Source organism: Cherax quadricarinatus, chromosome 75, assembly GCF_038502225.1.
Source record: "Cherax quadricarinatus isolate ZL_2023a chromosome 75, ASM3850222v1, whole genome shotgun sequence".
Lineage (NCBI taxonomy): Eukaryota > Metazoa > Arthropoda > Malacostraca > Decapoda > Parastacidae > Cherax > Cherax quadricarinatus.
In genome coordinates, this window is record NC_091366.1 from 14,798,898 (window position 1) to 14,822,727 (window position 23,830).

General features: G+C 46.1%; 1 protein-coding gene across 1 annotated transcript in view; it reads right to left on the reverse strand.

The window, feature by feature from the left end:
• The window catches only part of LOC128691794 (lipase 3), a 67,231-nt gene that overhangs the window by 21,832 nt on the left and 21,569 nt on the right, over positions 1–23,830 (reverse strand). Inside the window, exons 2-3 of the mRNA XM_070100842.1 lie at positions 18,673–18,843; positions 15,024–15,243 (exon numbers count right to left, since the gene is read on the reverse strand). Coding sequence (XP_069956943.1) covers positions 15,024–15,243; positions 18,673–18,843 — 391 coding nt within the window. The remainder of the gene's footprint in view (positions 1–15,023; positions 15,244–18,672; positions 18,844–23,830) is intronic.

Here is a 23,830-nt window from a genome sequence, read left to right on the forward strand (position 1 = left end):
TCTGCCTATCAGGAACCTTGTCTGAGGGGTTCTGCCAATCAAGAACCTAGTCCGAGGGGTTCTGCCTATCAGGAACCTTGTCTGAGGGGTTCTGCCTATCAAGAAACTTGTCTGAGGGGTTCTGCCTATCAGGAACCTTGTCTGAGGGGTTCTGCCTATCAGGAACCTTGTCTGAAGGGTTCTGCCTATCAGGAACCTTGTCTGAGGGGTTCTGCCTATCAGGAACCTTGTCTGAGGGGTTCTGCCTATCAGGAACTTTGAGGGGTTATGCCTATCAGGAACTTTGTCTGAGGGGTTCTGATTATCAGGAACCTTGTCTGAGGGGTTCTGCCTATCAGGAACCTTGTCTGAGGGGTTCTGCCTATCAGGAACCTTGTATGAGGGGTTCTGCCTATCAGGAACCTTGTCTGAGGGGTTCTGCCTATCAGGAACTTTGAGTGGTTCTGCCTATCAGGAACCTTGTCTGAGGGGTTTTTGCCTATCAGGAACCTTGTCTGAGGGGTTCTGCCTATCAGGAACCTTGTATGAGGGGTTCTGCCTATCAGGAACCTTGTCTGAGGGGTTCTGCCTATCAGGAACTTTGAGTGGTTCTGCCTATCAGGAACCTTGTCTGAGGGGTTTTGCCTATCAGGAACCTTGTCTGAGGGGTTCTGCCTATCAGGAACCTTGTCTGAGGGGTTCTGCCTATCAGGAACCTTGTATGAGGGGTTCTGCCTATCAGGAACCTTGTCTGAGGGGTTCTGCCTATCAGGAACCTTGTCTGAGGGGTTCTGCCTATCAGGAACCTTGTCTGAGGGGTTCTACCTATCAGGAACCTTGTCTGAGGGGTTCTGCCTATCAGGAACCTTGTCTGAGGGGTTCTGCCTATCAGGAACTTTGTCTGAGGGGTTCTGCCTATCAGGAACCTTGTCTGAGGGGTTCTGCCTATCAGGAACCTTGTCTGAGGGGTTCTGCCTATCAGGAACTTTGAGGGGTTATGCCTATCAGGAACTTTGAGGGGTTCTGCCTATCAGGATCCTTGTCTGAGGGGTTCTGCCTATCAGGAACCTTGTCTGAGAGGTCCTGCCTATCAGGAACCTTGTCTGAGGGGTTCTGCCTATCAGGAACCTTGTCTGAGGGGTTCTGCCTATCAGGAACCTTGTCTGAGTGGTTCTGCCTATCAGGAACCTTGTCTGAGGGGTTCTGCCTATCAGGAACATTGTCTGAGGGGTTCTGCCTATCAGGAACCTTGTCTGAGGGGTTCTGCCTATCAGGAACCTTGTCTGAGGGGTTCTGCCTATCAGGAGCATTGTCTGAGGGGTTCTGCCTATAAGGAACCTTGTCTGAGGGGTTCTGCCTATCAGGAACCTTGTCTGAGGGGTTCTGCCTATCAGAAACCTTGTCTGAGGGGTTCTGCCTATCAGGAACCTTGTCTGAGGGGTTCTGCCTATCAGGAACCTTGTCTGAGGGGTTCTGCCTATCAGGAACCTTGTCTGAGGGGTACTGCCTATCAGGAACCTTGTCTGAGGGGTTCTGCCTATCAGGAACCTTGTCTGAGGGATTCTGCCTATCAGGAACCTTGTCTGAGGGGTTCTGCCTATCAGGAACCTTGTCTGAGGGGTTCTGCCTATCAGGAACTTTGTCTGAGGGATTCTGCCTATCAGGAACCTTGTCTGAGGGGTTCTGCCTATCAGGAACCTTGTCTGAGAGGTTCTGCCTATCAAGAACCTTGTCTGAGGGGTTCTTCCTATCAGGAACCTTGTCTGAGGGATTCTGCCTATCAGGAACCTTGTCTGAGGGGTTCTGCCTATCAGGAACCTTGTCTGAGGGGTTCTGCCTATCAGGAACCTTGTCTGAGAGGTTCTGCCTATCAGGAACCTTGTCTGAGGGGTTCTGCCTATCAGGAACTTTGTCTGAGGGGTTCTGTCTATCAGGAACCTTGTCTGAGGGGTTCTGCCTATCAGGAAGCTTGTCTGAGGGGTTCTGCCTATCAGGAACCTTGTCTGAGGGGTTCTGCCTATCAGGAACCTTGTCTGAGGGGTTCTGCCTATCAGGAACCTTGTCTGAGGGGTTCTGCCTATAAGGAAGCTTGTCTGAGGGGTTCTGCCTATCAGGAAGCTTGTCTGAGGGGTTCTGCCTATCAGGAAGCTTGTCTGAGGGGTTCTGCCTATCAGGAAGCTTGTCTGAGGGGTTCTGCCTATCAGGAACCTTGTCTGAGGGGTTCTGCCTATCAGGAACCTTGTATGAGGGGTTCTGCCTATCAGGAACCTTGTCTGAGGGGTTCTGCCTATCAGGAACCTTGTCTGAGGGGTTCTGCCTATCAGGAACCTTGTCTGAGGGGTTCTGCCAATCAAGAACCTAGTCTGAGGGGTTCTGCCTATCAGGAACCTTCTCTGAGGGGTTCTGCCTATCAAGAAACTTGTCTGAGGGGTTCTGCCTATCAGGAACCTTGTCTGAGGGGTTCTGCCTATCAGGAACATTGTCTGAGGGTTTCTACCTTTCAGGAACTTTGAGGGGTTCTGCCTATCAGGAACATTGTCTGAGGGGTTCTGCCTATCAGGAAATTTGTCTGAGGGGTTCTGCCTATCAGGAACTTTGTCTGAGGGGTTCTCCCTATCAGGAACTTTGTCTGAGGGGTTCTACCTATCAGGAACCTTGTCTGAGGGGTTCTGCTTATCAGGAACCTTGTTTGAGAGGTTCTGTCTATCAGGAACCTTGTCTGAGGGGTTCTGCCTATCAGGAACTTTGAGAGGTTCTGCCTATCAGGAACTTTGAGAAGTTCTGCCTATCAGGAACTTTGTCTGAGGGGTTCTGCCTATCAGGAACTTTGTCTGAGGGGTTCTCCCTATCAGGAACTTTGTCTGAGGGGTTCTACCTATCAGGAACCTTGTCTGAGGGGTTCTGCTTATCAGAAACCTTGTTTGAGAGGTTCTGCCTATCAGGAACCTTGTCTGAGGGGTTCTACCTGTCAGGAACCTTGTCTGAGAGGTTCTGCCTATCAGGAACTTTGAGAGGTTCTGCCTATCAGGAACTTTGAGAAGTTCTGCCTATCAGGAACTTTGTCTGAGGGGTTCTACCTCTCAGGAACCTTGTCTGAGGGGTTCTGCCTATCAGGAACCTTGTCTGAGGGGGTTCAACTATCAGGAACCTTGTCTGAGGGGTTCTACCTATCAGGAACCTTGTCTGAGGGGTTCTGCCTATCAGGAACCTTGTCTGAGGGGTTCTGCCTATCAGGAACCTTGTCTGAGGGGTTCTGCCTATCAGGAACCTTGTCTGAGGGGTTCTGCCTATCAGGAACCTTGTCTGAGGGGTTCTGCCTATCAGGAACCTTGTCTGAGGGGTTCTGCCTATCAGGAACCTTGTCTGAGGGGTTCTGCCTATCAGGAACTTTGTCTGAGGGGTTCTGCCTATCAGGAACCTTGTCTGAGGGGTTCTGCCTATCAGGAACCTTGTCTGAGTGGTTCTGCCTATCAGGAACCTTGTCTGAGGGGTTCTGCCTATCAGAAACCTTGTCTGAGGGGTTCTGCCTATCAGGAACCGTGTCTGAGGGGTTCTGCCTATCAGGAACTTTGTCTGAGGGGTTCTACCTATCAGGAACATTGTCTGAGGGGTTCTGCCTATCAGGAACTTTGAGGGGTTCTGCCTATCAGGAACTTTGTCTGAGGGGTTCTACCTATCAGAAACCCTTGTCTGAGGGGTTCTGCCTATCAGGAACTTTGAGAGGTTCTGCCTATCAGGAACTTTGAGAAGTTCTGCCTATCAGGAACTTTGTCTGAGGGGTTCTGCCTATCAGGAACTTTGTCTGAGGGGTTCTACCTATCAGGAACCTTGTCTGAGGGGTTCTGCTTATCAGGAACCTTGTTTGAGAGGTTCTGCCTATCAGGAACCTTGTCTGAGGGGTTCTACCTATCAGGAACCTTGTCTGAGGGGTTCTGCCTATCAGGAACTTTGAGAGGTTCTGCCTATCTGGAACTTTGAGAAGTTCTGCCTATCAGGAACTTTGTCTGAGGGGTTCTACCTATCAGGAACCTTGTCTGAGGGGTTCTGCCTATCAGGAACCTTGTCTGAGGGGGTTCTACCTATCAGGAACCTTGTCTGAGGGGTTCTGCCTATCAGGAACCTTGTCTGAGGGGCTCTGCCTATCAGGAACCTTGTCTGAGGGGTTCTGCCTATCAGGAACCTTGTCTGAGGGGTTCTACCTATCATGAACCTTGTCTGAGGGGTTCTGCCTATCAGGAACCTTGTCTGAGGGGGTTCAACTATCAGGAACCTTGTCTGAGGGGTTCTACCTATCAGGAACCTTGTCTGAGGGGTTCTGCCTATCAGAAACCTTGTCTGAGGGGTTCTGCCTATCAGGAACCTTGTCTGAGGGGTTCTGCCTATCAGGAACCTTGTCTGAGGGGTTCTGCCTATCAGGAACCTTGTCTGAGGGGTTCTGCCTATCAGGAACCTTGTCTGAGGGGTTCTGCCTATCAGGAACCTTGTCTGAGGGGTTCTGCCTATCTGGAACTTTGTCTGAGGGGTTTTACCTCTCAGGAACTTTGTCTGAGGGGTTCTGCCTATCAGGAACATTGTCTGAGGGGTTCTGCCTATCAGGAACTTTGAGGGGTTCTGCCTATCAGGAACTTTGTCTGAGAGGTTCTCCCTAACAGGAACTTTGAGAGGTTCTGCCTATCAGGAACTTTGAGAAGTTCTGCCTATCAGGAACCTTGTCTGAGGGGTTCTGCCTATCTGGAACTTTGTCTGAGGGGTTTTACCTCTCAGGAACTTTGTCTGAGGGGTTCTGCCTATCAGGAACATTGAGGGGTTCTGCCTATCAGGAACTTTGAGGGGTTCTACCTATCAGGAACCTTGTCTGAGGGGTTCTGCCTATCAGGAACCTTGTCTGAGGGGGTTCTACCTATCAGGAATCTTGTCTGAGGAGTTCTGCCTATCAGGAACCTTGTCTGAGGGGTTCTGCCTATCAAGAACCTTGTCTGAGGGGCTCTGCTTATCAGGAACCTTGTCTGAGGGGTTCTGCCTATCAGGAACCTTGTCTGAGGGGTTCTGCCTATCAGGAACCTTGTCTGAGGGGTTCTGCCTATCAGGAACCTTGTCTGAGGGTGTTCAACTATCAGGAACCTTGTCTGAGGGGTTCAACTATCAGGAACCTTGTCTAAGGGGTTCTACCTATCAGGAACCTTGTCTGAGGGGTTCTGCCTATCAGGAACCTTGTCTGAGGGGCTCTACCTATCAGGAACCTTGTCTGAGGAGTTCTGCCTATCAGGAAAATTGTCTGAGGGGCTCTACCTATCAGGAACCTTGTCTGAGGGGTTCTGCCTATCAGGAACCTTGTCTGAGGGGTTCTACCTATCAGGAATCTTGTCTGAGGGGTTCTGCCTATCATGAACCTTGTCTGAGGGGCTCTACCTATCAGGAACCTTGTCTGAGGGGTTCTGCCTATCAGGAACCTTGTCTGAGGGGTTCTACCTATCAGGAATCTTGTCTGAGGGGTTCTGCCTATCATGAACCTTGTCTGAGGGGCTCTACCTATCAGGAACCTTGTCTGAGGGGTTCTGCCTATCAGGAACCTTGTCTGAGAGGTTTAACTATCAGGAACCTTGTCTGAGGGGTTCTGCCTATCAGGAACCTTGTCTGAGGGGTTCTGCCTATCAGGAACCTTGTCTGAGGGGTTCAACTATCAGGAACCTTATCTGAGGGGTTCTATCAAGAACTTTGTCTGAGGGGTTCTATCAAGAACCTTGTGTGAGGGTTTCTATCAAGAACCTTGTCTGAGGGGTTCTATCAAGAACCTTGTCAGAGAGGTTCTATCAAGAACCTTGTCTGAGGGGTTCTATCAAGAACCTTGTCTGAGGGGTTCTGTCAAGAACCTTGTCAGAGGGGTTCTGTCAAGAACCTTGTCTGAGGGGTTCTATCAAGAACCTTGTCAGAGGGGTTCCACCTGTCAAGAACCTTGTCTGAAGGGTTCTACCTATCAGCCTTGTCTGAGGGGTTCTACCTATCAATCTTGTCTGAGGGGTTCTACCTATCAACCTTGTCTGAGGGGTTCTACCTATCAACCTTGTCTGAGGGGTTCTACTTATCAACCTTGTCAGAGGGGTTCTACCTATCAACCTTGTCTCAGGGGTTCCACCTATGAATAACCTTTTATGGAGGGTCTGTGACCAGACCTCATGGTGGATCAGGGTCTGATCAACCAGGCTGTTACCGCTGGCTGCACGCAATCCAACGTACGAGCCACAGCCTGGTTGGTCAGGTACCGACTTTAGGTGCTTGTCCAGTGCCTACTTGAAGACAGTCAGGGGTCTATTGGTAATCCCCCATATGTATGCTGGGAGGCAGTGACCAGTGGTCAAGGATAAGTGACCAGTGGTCAAGGATAAGTGACCAGTGGTCAAGGATAAGTGACCAGTGGTCAAGGATAAGTGACCAGTGGTCAAGGATAAGTGACCAGTGGTCAAGGATAAGTTTACCTGGAGTTTACCTGGAGAGAGTTTCGGGGGTCAACGCCCCCGCGGCCCGGTCTGTGACCAGGCCTCCTGGTGGATCAGCGCCTGATCAACCAGGCTGTTGCTGCTGGCTGCACGCAAACCAACGTACGAGCCACAGCCCGGCTGATCAGGAACTGTCTTTAGGTGCTTGTCCAGTGCCAGCTTGAAGACTGCCAGGGGTCTGTTGGTAATCCCCCTTATGTGTGCTGGGAGGCAGTTGAACAGTCTCGGGCCCCTGACACTTATTGTATGGTCTCTTAACGTGCTAGTGACACCCCTGCTTTTCATTGGGGGGATGGTGCATCGTCTGCCAAGTCTTTTGCTTTCGTAGTGAGTGATTTTCGTGTGCAAGTTTGGTACTAGTCCCTCTAGGATTTTCCAGGTGTATATAATCATGTATCTCTCCCTCCTGCGTTCCAGGGAATACAGGTTTAGAAACCTCAAGCGCTCCCAGTAATTGAGGTGTTTTATCTCCGTTATGCGCGCCGTGAAAGTTCTCTGTACATTTTCTAGGTCGGCAATTTCACCTGCCTTGAAAGGTGCTGTTAGAGTGCAGCAATATTCCAGCCTAGATAGAACAAGTGACCTGAAGAGTGTCATCATGGGCTTGGCCTCCCTAGTTTTGAAGGTTCTCATTATCCATCCTGTCATTTTTCTAGCAGATGCGATTGATACAATGTTATGGTCCTTGAAGGTGAGATCCTCCGACATAATCACTCCTAGGTCTTTGACGTTGGTGTTTCGCTCTAAGTGACCAGTGGTCAAGGATAAGTGACCAGTGGTCAAGGATATTAACCAGTGATCAAGGATAAGTGACCAGTGGTCAAGGATAAGTGACCAGTGGTCAAGGATAAGTGACCAGTGGTCAAGGATAAGTGACCAGTGGTCAAGGATAAGTGACCAGTGGTCAAGGATAAGTGACCAGTGGTCAAGGATAAGTGACCAGTGGTCAAGGATAAGTGACCAGTGGTCAAGGATAAGTGACCAGTGGTCAAGGATAAGCGACCAGTGGTCAAGGATAAGTGACAAGTGGTCAAGGATAAGCGACCAGTGATCAAGGATAAGTGACCAGTGGTCAAGGATAAGCGACCAGTGGTCAAGGATAAGTGACCAGTGGTCAAGGATAAGTGACCAGTGGTCAAGGATAAGTGACCAGTGGTCAAGGATAAGTGACCAGTGGTCAAGGATAAGTGACCAGTGGTCAAGGATAAGCGACCAGTGGTCAAGGATAAGCGACCAGTGGTCAAGGATAAGCGACCAGTGGTCAAGGATAAGCGACCAGTGGTCAAGGATAAGTGACCAGTGGTCAAGGATAAGTGACCAGTGGTCAAGGATAAGTGACCAGTGGTCAAGGATAAGTGACCAGTGGTCAAGGATAAGTGACCAGTGGTCAAGGATAAGCGACCAGTGGTCAAGGATAAGTGACCAGTGGTCAAGGATAAGTGACCAGTGGTCAAGGATAAGTGACCAGTGGTCAAGGATAAGCGACCAGTGGTCAAGGATAAGCGACCAGTGGTCAAGGATAAGCGACCAGTGGTCAAGGATAAGCGACCAGTGGTCAAGGATAAGTGACCAGTGGTCAAGGATAAGCGACCAGTGGTCAAGGATAAGTGACCAGTGGTCAAGGATAAGCGACCAGTGGTCAAGGATAAGTGACCAGTGGTCAAGGATAAGCGACCAGTGGTCAAGGATAAGCGACCAGTGGTCAAGGATAAGTGACCAGTGGTCAAGGATAAGCGACCAGTGGTCAAGGGTGGTCGTGCTACCTCTCCTGCAGCTGTAAACTCACTTGAGACACTTATGTAACATATGGGAATCTTTACTGAGGAAACGTTCCACCACACAGTGGCTTCATCAGTCCAATACAAAGCAGGAAGGAGAGGAGGAGTTTTAGATAATCAGTCCCTCAGCCTGGAGTCGATATGTACAATCTAACACTCTTGCAGTAAGTGTAATATTAGGTTTGAAGTTTTAGAAGCAAGTTGCCAGTAACTAATGAGGAAATGTTAGCACTAGGGAATGAAAGAATGAGACTGAGAAAATGCGACGATGTAGCACTGATGAATGGAAATACAGTAGTGTGGAAAATAATTGAAATAGGATTAATTTTTGTGATTAGGGGTTGGATTAAGCGGATTTGTACATGAGTTAAAGGGGTTATCCTAGCTTATTGCTTGGTAGCATTGATAGTGGGTTAGTCAATTCTTTTTGTTAATGGGTTGGACTTAAGAAGGACCTGCCCAGTATGGGCCACTAGGCCTGTTGCAGTGTTTCTTCTCTATCTCATAATACGTCTTAGTCTCCAGCTTAATTAATGTAGTATGCGTTCTTGTCATAAGAGTTTGTTACTGACTTGCAAGCATCCAGCTGTGATGTTATTCTGCTATTCTCATCAGTGCTACAGCAGCTGTTGTTCTGTGGGGCTATTCCTGCAACGTGTTCCATTAGTGAAAGTTTTGCCAAATTCTCCCCTTCAGTTCATGATTACTGCTGAAATTCATGTCAGATGTTACACCTTGGAAGCAAGTATTAAAGCTCTTAGGAAACATGCTGATTTGAGTATCAGACAGATCACTGAAAATTTGGGCCTAGCACAGTCAACTGTTGGTGAGATTCTGAAGAAAGCTGACAACACTGGTTATTGTGGAGCGCTGTGTCCAGGAAGATGTGGAAGACAACGCAAGACAACACTTCACGATGACAAGGTTATAAGAAACACTTTGAAGGATCCCAAGAAAACCAGTAAAGATCTACAGAGAGATTTGGCTTCAGGTGTAAATGTTGATTCTTAAACTGTTCGACGAAGGTTCCTTAAAGTTGGCAGAACTGCCAGAAAGCCGGTAAAGAAACACTGAATGCTGCGGTAGGCACTTGTTTATAAGGGATGGACGACAGATGAATGGAAAAAAGTTATACTCTCAGATGTGATGCATTGTGAAGCACTTGGGTACAGATCAGTGGTAGTGAGACCGAGCAAAGGCGAACCTCTTCAGAATGGACACATTCAACAAGCGCCATAACATCCACCTTCGATGTTTTGGGATAGTTTTACTGCTGAAGGCTCTGGACGGCTTGTTATTGTTGAGGGAACGATGAACAGTGACAAATACAAGGCAATTCTGGCAACTCATTTGCTTCCCACTGTAGACAGAGACTTTCCTGATGGAGAAGGCATTTTCCAGTAGGATCTTGCTATATGCCTCACTTCAAGAAAAATGCTGACATTCTTCGAAGAGAGTGGACTAAGCATTCTAAATTGGCCTGGAAACTCCTGACCTCATGTCGGAAGCTCTCACCTTAAAGAACCATAACATTATATCAACCGCATCTGCCAGAAAAATGACAGGATGGATAATGAGAACCTTCAAAACTAGGGAGGCCAAGCCCATGATGACACTCTTCAGGTCGCTTGTTCTATCTAGGCAGGAATATTGCTGCACACTAACAGCACCTTTCAAGGCAGGTGAAATTGCTGACCTAGAAAATGTACAGAAGAACCTTCATGGCGCGCATAACGGAAATAAAACACCTCAATAACTGGGAGCGCCTGAAGTCCCTAAACTTGTACTCCCTGGAATGTAAGCAGGAGAGATACACAATTATATACACCTGGAAAACCCGAGAGGAATTAGTACCAAACTTGCACACAAAAATCACTCCCTACGAAAGCATAAGACTCGGCAGACGATGTAACATCCCCCCATGAAAAGCAGGGAAGTCACTAGCACGTTAAGAGACAACACAATAAGTGTCAGAAGCCCGAGACTGTTCAACTGCCTCCCAGCATACATAAGGGGGATTACCAATCGACCTCTGACTGTCTTCAAGCAGGCACTGGACAGGCATGTAAAGTCGGTACCTCACCAGCCAGGCTATGGTTCGTGAGTTGGATTAAGTGCAGCCTGCAGTAACAGACTGGTGGATCAGGGCCTGATCCAGCATGAGGCCTGGTCACAGACCTACCGAGAACTGTCTTGGGTATTCCAACTACCGAGAACATTGTCTGGGGTATTTTACCTACCATGAACACTGGGGTATTCTACCTACCATGAGCATTGTTTGGGGTATTCTACCTACCACGAACATTGTCTGGGGTATTTTACCTACCACGAACATTGTCTGGGGTATTCTACCTACCATGAACACTGGGGTATTCTACCTACCAAGAACATTGTCTGGGGTATTCTAATTACCATGAACATTGTCTGGGGTATTCTAATTACCAAGAACATTGTCTGGGGTATTCTACTTACCACGAACATTGTCTGGAGTATTCTAATTACCATGAACATTGTCTGGCGTATTCTAATTACCATGAACATTGTCTGGGGTACTCTACCTACCACGAACATTGTCTGGGGTATTCTACCTACAATGAACATTGGGGTATTCTACCTACAACGAACACTGTCTGGGGTATTCTACCTGCCACGAACATTGTCTGGGGTATTCTACCTACCACGAACATTGTCTGGGGTATTCTACCTACCACGAACATTGTCTGGGGTATTCTACCTACCACGAGCATTGTCTGGGGTATTCTACCTACCAAGAACATTGTCTGGGGTATTCTACCTACCACGAGCATTGTCTGGGGTATTCTACCTACCACGAACATTGTCTTGGGTATTCTACCTACCACAAATATTGTCTGGGGTATTCTACTTACCACGAACATTGTCTTGGGTATTCTACCTACCACAAATATTGTCTGGGGTATTCTACCTACCATGAACATTGTCTAGGGTATTCTACCTACCATGAACATTGTCTGGGGTATTCTACCTACCACGAACACTGTCTGGGGTATTCTACCTACCATGAACATTCTCTGGGGGGTATTCTACCTACCAAGAACACTGGGGTATTCTACCTACCAAGAACATTGTCTGGGGTATTCTACCTACCATGAACATTGTCTGGGGTATTCTACCTACCAAGAACACTGGGGTATTCTACCTACCATGAACATTCTCTGGGGTATCCTACCTACCACGAACACTGTCTGGGGTATTCTACCTACCATGAACATTCTCTGGGGTATTCTACCTACCACGAACATTGTATGGGGTATTCTACCCACCATGAACATTCTCTGGGGTATTCTACCTACCACGAACATTGTATGGGGTATTCTACCCACCATGAACATTCTCTGGGGTATTCTACCTACCAAGAACATTGTCTGGGGTATTCTACCTACCAAGAACATTGTCTGGGGTATTCTACCTACCAAGAACATTGTCTGGGGTATTCTACCTACCATGAACATTGTCTGGGGTATTCTACCTACCAAGAACATTGTCTGGGGTATTCTACCTACCAAGAACATTGTCTGGGGTATTCTACCTACCAAGAACATTGTCTGGGGTATTCTACCTACCAAGAACATTGTCTGGGGTATTCTACCTACCATGAACATTGTCTGGGGTATTCTACCTACCAAGAACATTGTCTGGGGTATTCTACCTACCATGAACATTTTCTGGGGTATTCTACCTACCACGAACATTGTCTGGGGTATTCTACCTACCGAGAACATTGTCTGGGGTATTCTACCTAACATGAACACTGGGGTATTCTACCTACCATGAACATTGTCTGGGGTATTCTACCTACCATGAACATTGTCTGGGGTATTCTACCTACCATGAACATTGTCTGGGGTATTCTACCTACCAAGAATATTGTCTGGGGTATTCTACCTACCATGAACATTGTCTGGGGTATTCTACCTACCAAGAATATTGTCTGAGGTATTCTACCTACCACGAACATTGTCTGAGGTATTCTACCTACCAAGAACATTGTCTGGGGTATTCTACCTACCACGAACATTGTCTGAGGTATTCTACCTACCACGAACATTGTCTGGGGTATTCTACCTACCACGAACATTGTCTGGGGTATTCTACCTACCATGAACATTGTCTGGGGTATTCTACCTACCACGAACATTGTCTGGGTATTCTACCTACCACGAACATTGTCTGGGGTATTCTACCTACCACGAACATTGTCTGAGGTATTCTACCTACCACGAACATTGTCTGGGGTATTCTACCTACCATGAACATTGTCTGGGGTATTCTACCTACCATGAACATTGTCTGGGGTATTCTACCTACCATGAACATTGTCTGGGGTATTCTACCTACCATGAACATTGTCTGGGGTATTCTACCTACCATGAACATTGTCTGGGGTATTCTACCTACCATGAACATTGTCTGGGGTATTCTACCTACCAAGAATATTGTCTGAGGTATTCTACCTACCACGAACATTGTCTGAGGTATTCTACCTACCACGAACATTGTCTGGGGTATTCTACCTACCACGAATATTGTCTGGGGTATTCTACCTACCACGAACACTGTCTGAGGTATTCTACCTACCACGAACATTGTCTGTGGTATTCTACCTACCACGAACATTGTCTGGGGTATTCTACCTACCATGAACATTGTCTGGGGTATTCTACCTACCACGAACATTGTCTGGGTATTCTACCTACCACGAACATTGTCTGGGGTATTCTACCTACCACGAACATTGTCTGAGGTATTCTACCTACCACGAACATTGTCTGGGGTATTCTACCTACCATGAACATTGTCTGGGGTATTCTACCTACCATGAACATTGTCTGGGGTATTCTACCTACCACGAACATTGTCTGGGGTATTCTACCTACCATGAACATTGTCTGGGGTATTCTACCTACCATGAACATTGTCTGGGGTATTCTACCTACCACGAACATTGTCTGGGGTATTCTACCTACCAAGAATATTGTCTGAGGTATTCTACCTACCACGAACATTGTCTGAGGTATTCTACCTACCACGAACATTGTCTGGGGTATTCTACCTACCACGAATATTGTCTGGGGTATTCTACCTACCACGAACATTGTCTGAGGTATTCTACCTACCACGAACATTGTCTGGGGTATTCTACCTACCATGAACATTGTCTGGGGTATTCTACCTACCACGAACATTGTCTGGGGTATTCTACCTACCACGAACATTGTCTGAGGTATTCTACCTACCACGAACATTGTCTGAGGTATTCTACCTACCACGAACATTGTCTGGGGTATTCTACCTACCACGAACATTGTCTGGGGTATTCTACCTACCATGAACATTGTCTGGGGTATTCTACCTACCACGAACATTGTCTGGGGTATTCTACCTACCACGAACATTGTCTGAGGTATTCTACCTACCACGAACATTGTCTGAGGTATTCTACCTACCACGAACATTGTCTGGGGTATTCTACCTACCACGAATATTGTCTGGGGTATTCTACCTACCACGAACATTGTCTGAGGTATTCTACCTACCACGAACATTGTCTGGGATATTCTACCTACCATGAACATTGTCTGGGGTATTCTACCTACCACGAACATTGTCTGGGCTATTCTACCTACCATGAACATTGTCTGGGGTATTCTACCTACCACGAACATTGTCTGGGATATTCTACCTACCATGAACATTGTCTGGGGTATTCTACCTACCACGAACATTGTCTGGGCTATTCTACCTACCATGAACATTGTCTGGGGTATTCTACCTACCACGAACATTGTCTGAGGTATTCTACCTACCACGAACATTGGGGTATTCTACCTACCATGAACATTGTCTGGGGTATTCTACCTACCATGAACATTGTCTGGGGTATTCTACCTACCATGAACATTGTCTGGGGTATTCTACCTACCATGAACATTGTCTGGGGTATTCTACCTACCAAGAATATTGTCTGAGGTATTCTACCTACCACGAACATTGTCTGAGGTATTCTACCTACCACGAACATTGTCTGGGGTATTCTACCTACCACGAATATTGTATGGGGTATTCTACCTACCACGAACATTGTCTGAGGTATTCTACCTACCACGAACATTGTCTGGGGTATTCTACCTACCATGAACATTGTCTGGGGTATTCTACCTACCACGAACATTGTCTGGGGTATTCTACCTACCACGAACATTGTCTGAGGTATTCTACCTACCACGAACATTGTCTGGGGTATTCTACCTACCATGAACATTGTCTGGGGTATTCTACCTACCACGAACATTGTCTGGGATATTCTACCTACCATGAACATTGTCTGGGGTATTCTACCTACCACGAACATTGTCTGGGCTATTCTACCTACTACGAACATTGTCTGGGGTATTCTACCTACCATGAACATTGTCTGGGGTATTCTACCTACCATGAACATTGTCTGGGGTATTCTACCTACCACGAACATTGTCTGGGCTATTCTACCTACTACGAACATTGTCTGGGGTATTCTACCTACCATGAACATTGTCTGGGGTATTCTACCTACCATGAACATTGTCTGGGGTATTCTACCTACCATGAACATTGTCTGGGGTATTCTACCTACCACGAACATTGTCTGGGCTATTCTACCTACTACGAACATTGTCTGGGGTATTCTACCTACCATGAACATTGTCTGGGGTATTCTACCTACCATGAACATTGTCTGGGGTATTCTACCTACCGAGAGCCTTGTCTGGGGTGTTCATTATAAAGTCTGAGGAGGAGCAGAGAAGACAGTGGTGCAGGAAGGCCACAGGTCGTAGCTTGTACCTGTTTGCGCCCTCCGCTGCAGCTCCTTCCTTCCCACTACAAGGAATCCTGTGTAGCTCCAGGATATAACCATCTTCCGTAGTAACCTGGTGACTCTCTACTGGGTAGCCATTGGACTTGATTAGCTGTGGCTGCAATGTAGGTACATTAATTGTCATCAAAGTCATCAGTATTTATCATTATCTTGCAAGATATGTTTCGTAAACAGTAATCAGAGAAAAGGTAATTCCTACTTGAGCGGATAATGTAACGCAAAATGTAATCAGTGTTTATTTCAGGCACAGACATGTTTTAAATACGAATGGAATAGAGATATTTATCATGTTAATACCAATGATTTGACGCAGCCTCGGTATTTAACTATGTATTGTTGGTTTATTACTGAGGTAATCAGTCCCTCAGCCTCACTCACTCACTACGAAAGCAAAAGACTTGGCAGACGATGCACCATCCCCCCAATGAAAAGCAGGGGTGTCACTAGCACGTTAAGAGACCATACAATAAGTGTCAGGGGCCCGAGACTGTTCAACTGCCTCCCAGCATACATAAGGGGGATTACCAACAGACTCCTGGCAGTCTTCAAGCTGGCACTGGACAAGCACCTAAAGTCGGTTCCTGACCAGCCGGGCTGTGGCTCGTACGTTGGTTTGCGTGCAGCCAGCAGCAACAGCCTGGTTGATCAGGCTCTGATCCACCAGGAGGCCTGGTCTCAGACCGGGCCGCGGGGGCGTTGACCCCCGGAACTCTCTCCAGGTAAACTCCAGGTAATCAGTCCACCTATCTTGTTAAAATCACAGGATATGCAAGAAGGGGCTTATATACTGCAAACTGAGGGACTGATTACCTCACAATCCTAAGCTTCACCATTCTATTGGACTGATGATGCCACTGGTTGGCGAAACGTTTTCCTCAATAAAGATCCCCAAATGTTGAACATGTGTCTAATCAGTGTGAAACACGTCCGTCTTTGCTTCCAAAATTGGAGATATCAAGACACACACACAGGGGCCAGGAGCTATGACTCGACCCCTGCAACCACAACTAGGTGAGTACACACATGTCTAGTTCTACAGCTTGACATTATTACAGTGATGTCAAGGGTAGTGATGTCAAGGGTAGTGATGTCAAGGGTAGTGATGTCAAGGGTAGTGATGTCAAGGGTAGTGATGTCAAGGGTAGTGATGTCAAGGGTAGTGATGTCAAGGGTAGTGATGTCAAGGGTAGTGATGTCAAGGGTCATCATGACTCACTCTAGCAAACAAAAATCATGGAACAGGTGGGGTTTGAACCCATGGCAAGTGCGTCCTAAATATGATAATGGTATACAATACCATTATCACGATGAGATACAATACCATTATCATGATGGTATACAATACCATTATCACGATGAGATACAATACCATTATCATGATGGTATACAATACCATTATCATGATGAGATGCAATACCATTATCATGATGGTATACAATACCATTATCATGATGAGATACAATACCATTATCATGATGGTATACAATACCATTATCATGATGGTATACAATACCATTATCATGATGGTATACAATACCATTATCATGATGGTATACAATACCATTATCATGATGGTATACAATACCATTATCATGATGAGATACAATACCATTATCATGATGGTATACAATACCATTATCATGATGGTATACAATACCATTATCATGATGGTATACAATACCATTATCATGATGGTATACAATACCATTATCATGATGGTATACAATACCATTATCATGATGGTATACAATACCATTATCATGATGGTATACAATACCATTATCATGATGGTATACAATACCATTATCATGATGGTATACAATACCATTATCATGATGGTATACAATACCATTATCATGATGGTATACAATACCATTATCATGATGGTATACAATACCATTATCATGATGAGATACAATACCATTATCATGATGGTATACAATACCATTATCATGATGGTATACAATACCATTATCATGATGAGATACAATACCATTATCATGATGAGATACAATACCATTATCATGATGGTATACAATACCATTATCATGATGGTATACAATACCATTATCATGATGGTATACAATACCATTATCATGATGGTATACAATACCATTATCATGATGAGATACAATACCATTATCATGATGGTATACAATACCATTATCATGATGAGATACAATACCATTATCATGATGGTATACAATACCATTATCATGATGAGAAAAACACAAGTGCAATAGTTTATCTGGAGTTTATCTGGAGAGAGTTCCGGGGGTCAACGCCCCCGCGGCCCGGTCTGTGACCAGGCCTCCTTAGGTCAGTGTCCCAGGATGCGACCCACACCAGTCGACTAACACCCAGGTACCCATTTTACTGATGGGGAACATAGACAACAGGTGGAAAGAAACTCGTCCAATGTTTCTACTCTGGCTGGGAATCGAACCCAGGCCCTCACCGTGTGAAGCGAGAGCGTTAACCACCAGGCCACCAGAGCCCCCTTAGGTAACTTTATTGCGAAACATTCCGCCTACACGGTAGGCTTCTTCAGTCGTGTACAGAAGAGGCAGCTACTGCTTTTGCAACCTTCTAATGGTTCAGATGTGTGAATTTTTATCTGAGTTTCTGCTGCCTTCTGGTTTTATGTCTGCTGTCACATTATTCTCTACTTTCCTCCATTTTAGGTGTCTTAAGTTGAAGTCATCCAGGAAGAAGATTTTTGGGGCAGAAGTTGGAAAATTTTCCAGACACTGGTCAATTTTCGAAAAGTGTTCCTTGAATTCTTGGCAAGTTGTATCTGGTGGCTTATATACCACCACAATGGCAAGGTTTTGGTTTTTAGTCTTTACTGCCAAAATTTCAACTACATCATTTCGGATGTTTAGTAATTCCGAGCAAGTGAGTGACACTGTGACGTACAGGCCAACCTTCCCGTGTTGATTGTTCTTTCTGTCGCACCGGAATAAGTTAGAACCTGCGATCCGCAGTTCGTCGTCAAATTGATCCTTCATGTGGGTCTCTGTGAAAGCTGTAAACATTGCCTTTGACTCTGTGAGGAGCAGTCCACTGTTTGTTGATGGCTTTAGACCCCTGTATATTTACAAATACAAATGTTGTCGTATTGATGGTACGTAGTGGAGGCCACTGACCGCCAACACTCCAGTAGAGAAATCTAAGAGAGAGACACCTTTGTTTGTACGCTGTTGAATTTTCAAACTAAGAACTATAATCAACCTCAGCTTATTTCAAAGCCTAACTAAATAAAAGGCAGGCTTTCACAGCCGAGGGATGAGACCCACAACAGTCGGCTCTCACCGTAAGGCATATGCATTAATACTTATCAATCATGTTGTTGTGTCCGTGTAGGTTCGGTTATGGTAATGTCAACAACTTTCTTGACCAGTCGGAAATATATTACAGTGTCATCACCATCATTTTTGAAAAAGAATAACAATAAGAATAATAATTTACAGTGTTATGCTATATTAATATTCCATAACAATAAAATTTTGGTTCATGCTCTTACCGTAGTTTCATTAATACGAGCGTCATATTTGTTGAGTATAGTGAGTAATCTGGTGGCCACGGGTGAGGTGCTGTCAGTACCCCGGGGGAGTAATTCACTCATCACCTGACCTCTGGTATACACCATCACACTCATCACTATCACCAGCAGCTGTGTAGTCGCTAACCTCATCTGTCATGACGCAAACTTATTATAGAACGTTCGAGTTGTATTAATGTTGGTAGAATTACCGACAATATGTAAAGTAAAAGGACACAAGTGTAACTAATTTGACATTTTATTGTAGCAACGTTTCGCTCTCCACGAGCTTTGTCAAGCCGTTACAAATAATACATGGACACAGAGGGTATATATAGGCTCAGAGTGAAGTGCAGTACTAGTGGTGGTAGTACTAGTAACATAACTTGTACACAAATAACCCGCACATAAAAGAGAGAAGCTTACGACGACGTTTCGGTCCGACTTGGACCATTGACAAAGTCACACTTGTCAATAGTAGTAATAATATGGTAGAACAATTAACTTACACATGTGTAAAAGGTTATGAAAGTTATTACTTGGGTAACATAAAAATAATTTAGACAAATATTTGTGTTGGTGGTTGGATGTGAGAAAGTGTTTCAGTGTTCCTCGTGTGTTGTGTTCCTGTGTAGCAGAGACTATGTGATGGCAGGATTATTGTTCTGACGAGGATTTCTGCTAATACTTCAGAGATGATGAAGCTGCCTTTATTTTGCGATTAATGATGATTCAAGGCATTTACGTCTGCGGAAATTAGGTTCTCTGATTACTAGTCGGGCGTCGTTAAATTTCATGGGGTGATTGGTAGAATTTCGGTGTTGTACACAGGCGTTGTTCACGTTATTATTCCTACATGCGTTAATGTGTTCACTGAGGCGGGTGTCGAGGTTCTTAGCTGTTTCACCTGCATATATCTTGTCACATTGTGTAATAATGTTGGTAGAATTACCGATAATATATAAAGTAAAAGGACACGAGTGCAACTAATGTGACATTTTATTGTGGCAACGTTTCGCTCTCCAGGAACTTTTACTTTACATCTTGTCGCAGCTTCCACAAGGTGTAGTATAAACTCCTGCATTGACTGGTTCATGGTGGATCGATTTTGTCCTGGTTAGATCCCTTATGGAAGTGCTGGATGCGATGACGACTCTAGTGTTAGTTTGTGCGAGTACCTTGGAAACGTTCAGTGCAACCTGGTTGTTGGGAAGGATGTTATACTTCCACTAGGTAATCCCGCCTACGTTGTGTAAGAATGGTATATAATACCGACAAGATGAAATTAAGACACATGTGCAACATCTGGGTATCTTTATTGTAGACGTTTCGCCATCCAGTGGCTTTATCAATACAAATTCTAGGACATAACTTGAAGACAGTAGAACTATGTACAGAAGATGAGGTAATCAGTCCCTCAACCTAGGAGTAGGTGCGAAGAGCACCATAGTCGTGGAGATTCTGAAGCAGAAGCAAGGAGCCTGGCGCTTATTTAGTAACGTCAGGTGTAGCAGACGAGGGCATAGTCACTGGTAGGCGGGATTCCCCAGTGGAAGTAGGTCCTTCCCAAAGAGATGGGTTAGTTGTAGTAGTAGTTGTCGTAGTCGTGAAGGTTATGTACATGTCCTCAGAATCAAGATTCCATGATGTTGCAGTGTCTGACAAGTTGTGTAAGAATGGTATATAATACCGACAAGATGAAATTAACCCATCTCTTTGGGAAGGACCTACTTCCACTGGGGAATCCCGCCTACCAGTGACTATGCCCTCGTCTGCTACACCTGACGTTACTATATAAGCGCCAGGCTCCTTGCTTCTGCTTCAGAATCTCCACGACTATGGTGCTGTTCGCACCTACTCCTAGGTTGAGGGACTGATTACCTCATCTTCTGTACATAGTTCTACTGTCTTCAAGTTATGTCCTAGAATTTGTATTGATAAAGCCACTGGATGGCGAAACGTCTACAATAAAGATACCCAGATGTTGCACATGTGTCTTAATTTCAATCTCGCCTACCAGTGGCAGGGTAATCCCTGGGACATAACCTACTTCCACTGGGTAATCCCGCCTACCAGTGACAGTGTCGTCCCTAGGGTATGACCTACTACCACTGGGTAATCCCGCCTACCAGTGACAGTGTCGTCCCTAGGGTATGACCTACTACCACTGGGTAATCCCCCCTACCAGTGGCAATGTCGTACCTACTACCACTGGGTAATCCCGCCTACCAGTGGCAATGTCGTCCCTAGGGTATGACCTACTACCACTGGGTAATCCCGCCTACCAGTGGCAATGTCGTCCCTAGGGTATGACCTACTACCACTGGGTAATCCCGCCTACCAGTGGCAGTGTCGTCCCTGGGGTATGACCTACTACCACTGGGTAATCCCATCTACCAGTGACAGTGTCGTCCCTGGGTTATGACCTATACTTCCACTGGGTAATCCCGCCTACCAGTGGCAGTGTCGCCCCTAGGGTATGACCTACTACCACTGGGTAATCCCGCCTACCAGTGACAGTGTCGTCCCTAGGGCATGACCTACTACCACTGGGTAATCCCACCTACCAGTGGCAGTGTCGTCCCTAGGGTATGACCTACTACCACTGGGTAATCCCACCTACCAGTGACAGTGTCGTCCCTAGGGTATGGCCTACTACCACTGGGTAATCCCGCCTACCAGTGACAGTGTCGTCCCTGGGGTATGACCTATACTTCCACTGGGTAATCCCGCCTTCCAGTGGCAATGTCGTCCCTAGGGTATGACCTACTACCACTGGGTAATCCCGCCTACCAGTGACAATGTCGTCCCTAGGGTATGACCTACTACCACTGGGTAATCCCGCCTACCAGTGGCAGTGTCGTCCCTTGGGTATGACCTACTACCACTGGGTAATCCCGCCTACCAGTGGCAGTGTCGTCCCTGGGATATAACCTACTTCCACTGGGTAATCCCGCCTACCAGTGACAGTGTCGTCCCTAGGGTATGACCTACTACCACTGGGTAATCCCACCTACCAGTGACAGTGTCGTCCCTAGGGTATGACCTACTACCACTGGGTAATCCCGCCTACCAGTGACAGTGTCGTCCCTAGGGCATGACCTACTACCACTGGGTAATCCCGCCTACCAGTGACAGTGTTGTCCCTAGGGTATTACCTACTACCACTGGGTAATCCCGCCTACCAGTGACAGTGTCGTCCCTAGGGTATTACCTACCACTGGGTAATCCCACCTACCAGTGACAGTGTCGTCCCTAGGGTATGACCTACTACCACTGGGTAATCCCACCTACCAGTGACTGTCATCGTCTGCTACACGTCCCTCACCAGACGCCAGTATATAAACACCAGCCTTCATGACTCTGCTTCACATTCTTCACCACTACGGTGCTCTTCAAGGCTGAGGGACTCCTTACCCCAGCTTTTGTACACAGTTCTGCTGTCTTCCATCTATACCCTTGAATTTGTATTAATAAAGCCACTGGATGGCGAAACATCTAAAATAAAGATACCCGGATGTTGCACATGTGTCTAATTCTTCATGAATCTTCCGTTCCTAGCTGCCAGGTGACCATGAGCAACAAATAGGACACTCCTGACCGGCCTACTGACCTCACGATAGATCGATGGCCCAACGAAAGAAGAATGAGTAGGGACATTACTCGTTTTTTCAAGATTTATAATACACATTCAATATACACCGTCAAGTATAAATTCGCCAGTGTATATACACCGTAAGTTATTATTTAAAATAACTTACCCTTAGGCCACTCATACTTAGTAAATTCCTTCATAGAATGTTATAAAGGTGGTAAATACTTTGGGTTTTATCATTAGGGAGAACAGATAAACTCACCTTTAGAAAAATAAGAACATAACAGTGGAACACTGCAGAAGGCCTACTGGCCCATGCAACGTAGGTCCTTAAAATATACAAATATTCTACATAACAATATATTTCACAGATTACGAAACACAGTAGTACACTGCTACTAGTTAATTAAAGTTAGGCATGTTAATATTACACGTTAATGTTATATGCCGGCGTCCAGCCCCCAGGTAAGACATTATTACCTGTGTACTCGCCACAACTTACACAAGAGTACCAGTAAAACCTGCAACCTACGGCCGTCCCTCATACGTCCCACTGGCCGTCCCTCATACGTGTCCCACTGGCCGTCCCTCATACGTGTCCCACTGGCCGTCCCTCATACGTGTCCCACTGGCCGTCCCTCATACGTGTCCCACTGGCCGTCCCTCATACGTGTCCCACTGGCCGTCCCTCATACGTGCCCCACTGGCCGTGCCTCATACGTGTCCCACTGGCCGTCCCTCATACGTGTCCCACTGGCCGTGCCTCATACGTGTCCCACTGGCCGTAAACTAGCCAATTCGATGGAAAATCTAAAAATATAATCTAAATAGCTTAATAACTCCAGAGGTCGTTCACGTACTCATTTTAAAACGTAACTGTGTAATTATGTGTAACACTGGAGGGTGAGGGTAGCGAGCCAGGGAGTTCCTCCCGGAGTTCCCAAACATTAGGGACTTACTTCTATAAGACACCTGCTGTCCCTGTTCACCCATCAGTTCAAAATAGGTACTTGGGTGTTAGTGGACTGATGTGGGTCGCATCCTGGGACAAAACTGACCTAATTTGTGGGAAATGCTCAGCATTACAATGGACTTTCTATATAGTAGTATGTCATTGATGTCAGCTATGGTCTGTATACCTTGTACATGTACTGGTACATGTACTGGTACATGTACATGCTGGGTTTGATTGGTGTTAAGGGGTACGGGAGTTATTTCTTGAGTAGCTTTAGGTAGATGTCGTTTTGATAAGGACCTGCCTCGTATGGGCCAGTAGGCCTTCTGCAGTGTTCCTACATTCTTATGTTCTTATGTTCTTATGTACTTGTTAAATACACGATACAACTTATACAGACCATAGTTGACATCAGTGACATAAAACGCATATGGTTATCCAGAGCATTTCGGGCAAATTAGGTCAGTTTTGTCGCCCAGGTTGTGACCCACACCCGTCGACTAACACCCAGGTACCTACTTACTGATAGGTGAACATAGACAGCACGTGTCTTAAATGAATACATTCGGTGTTTCATCACCTACCGGGGA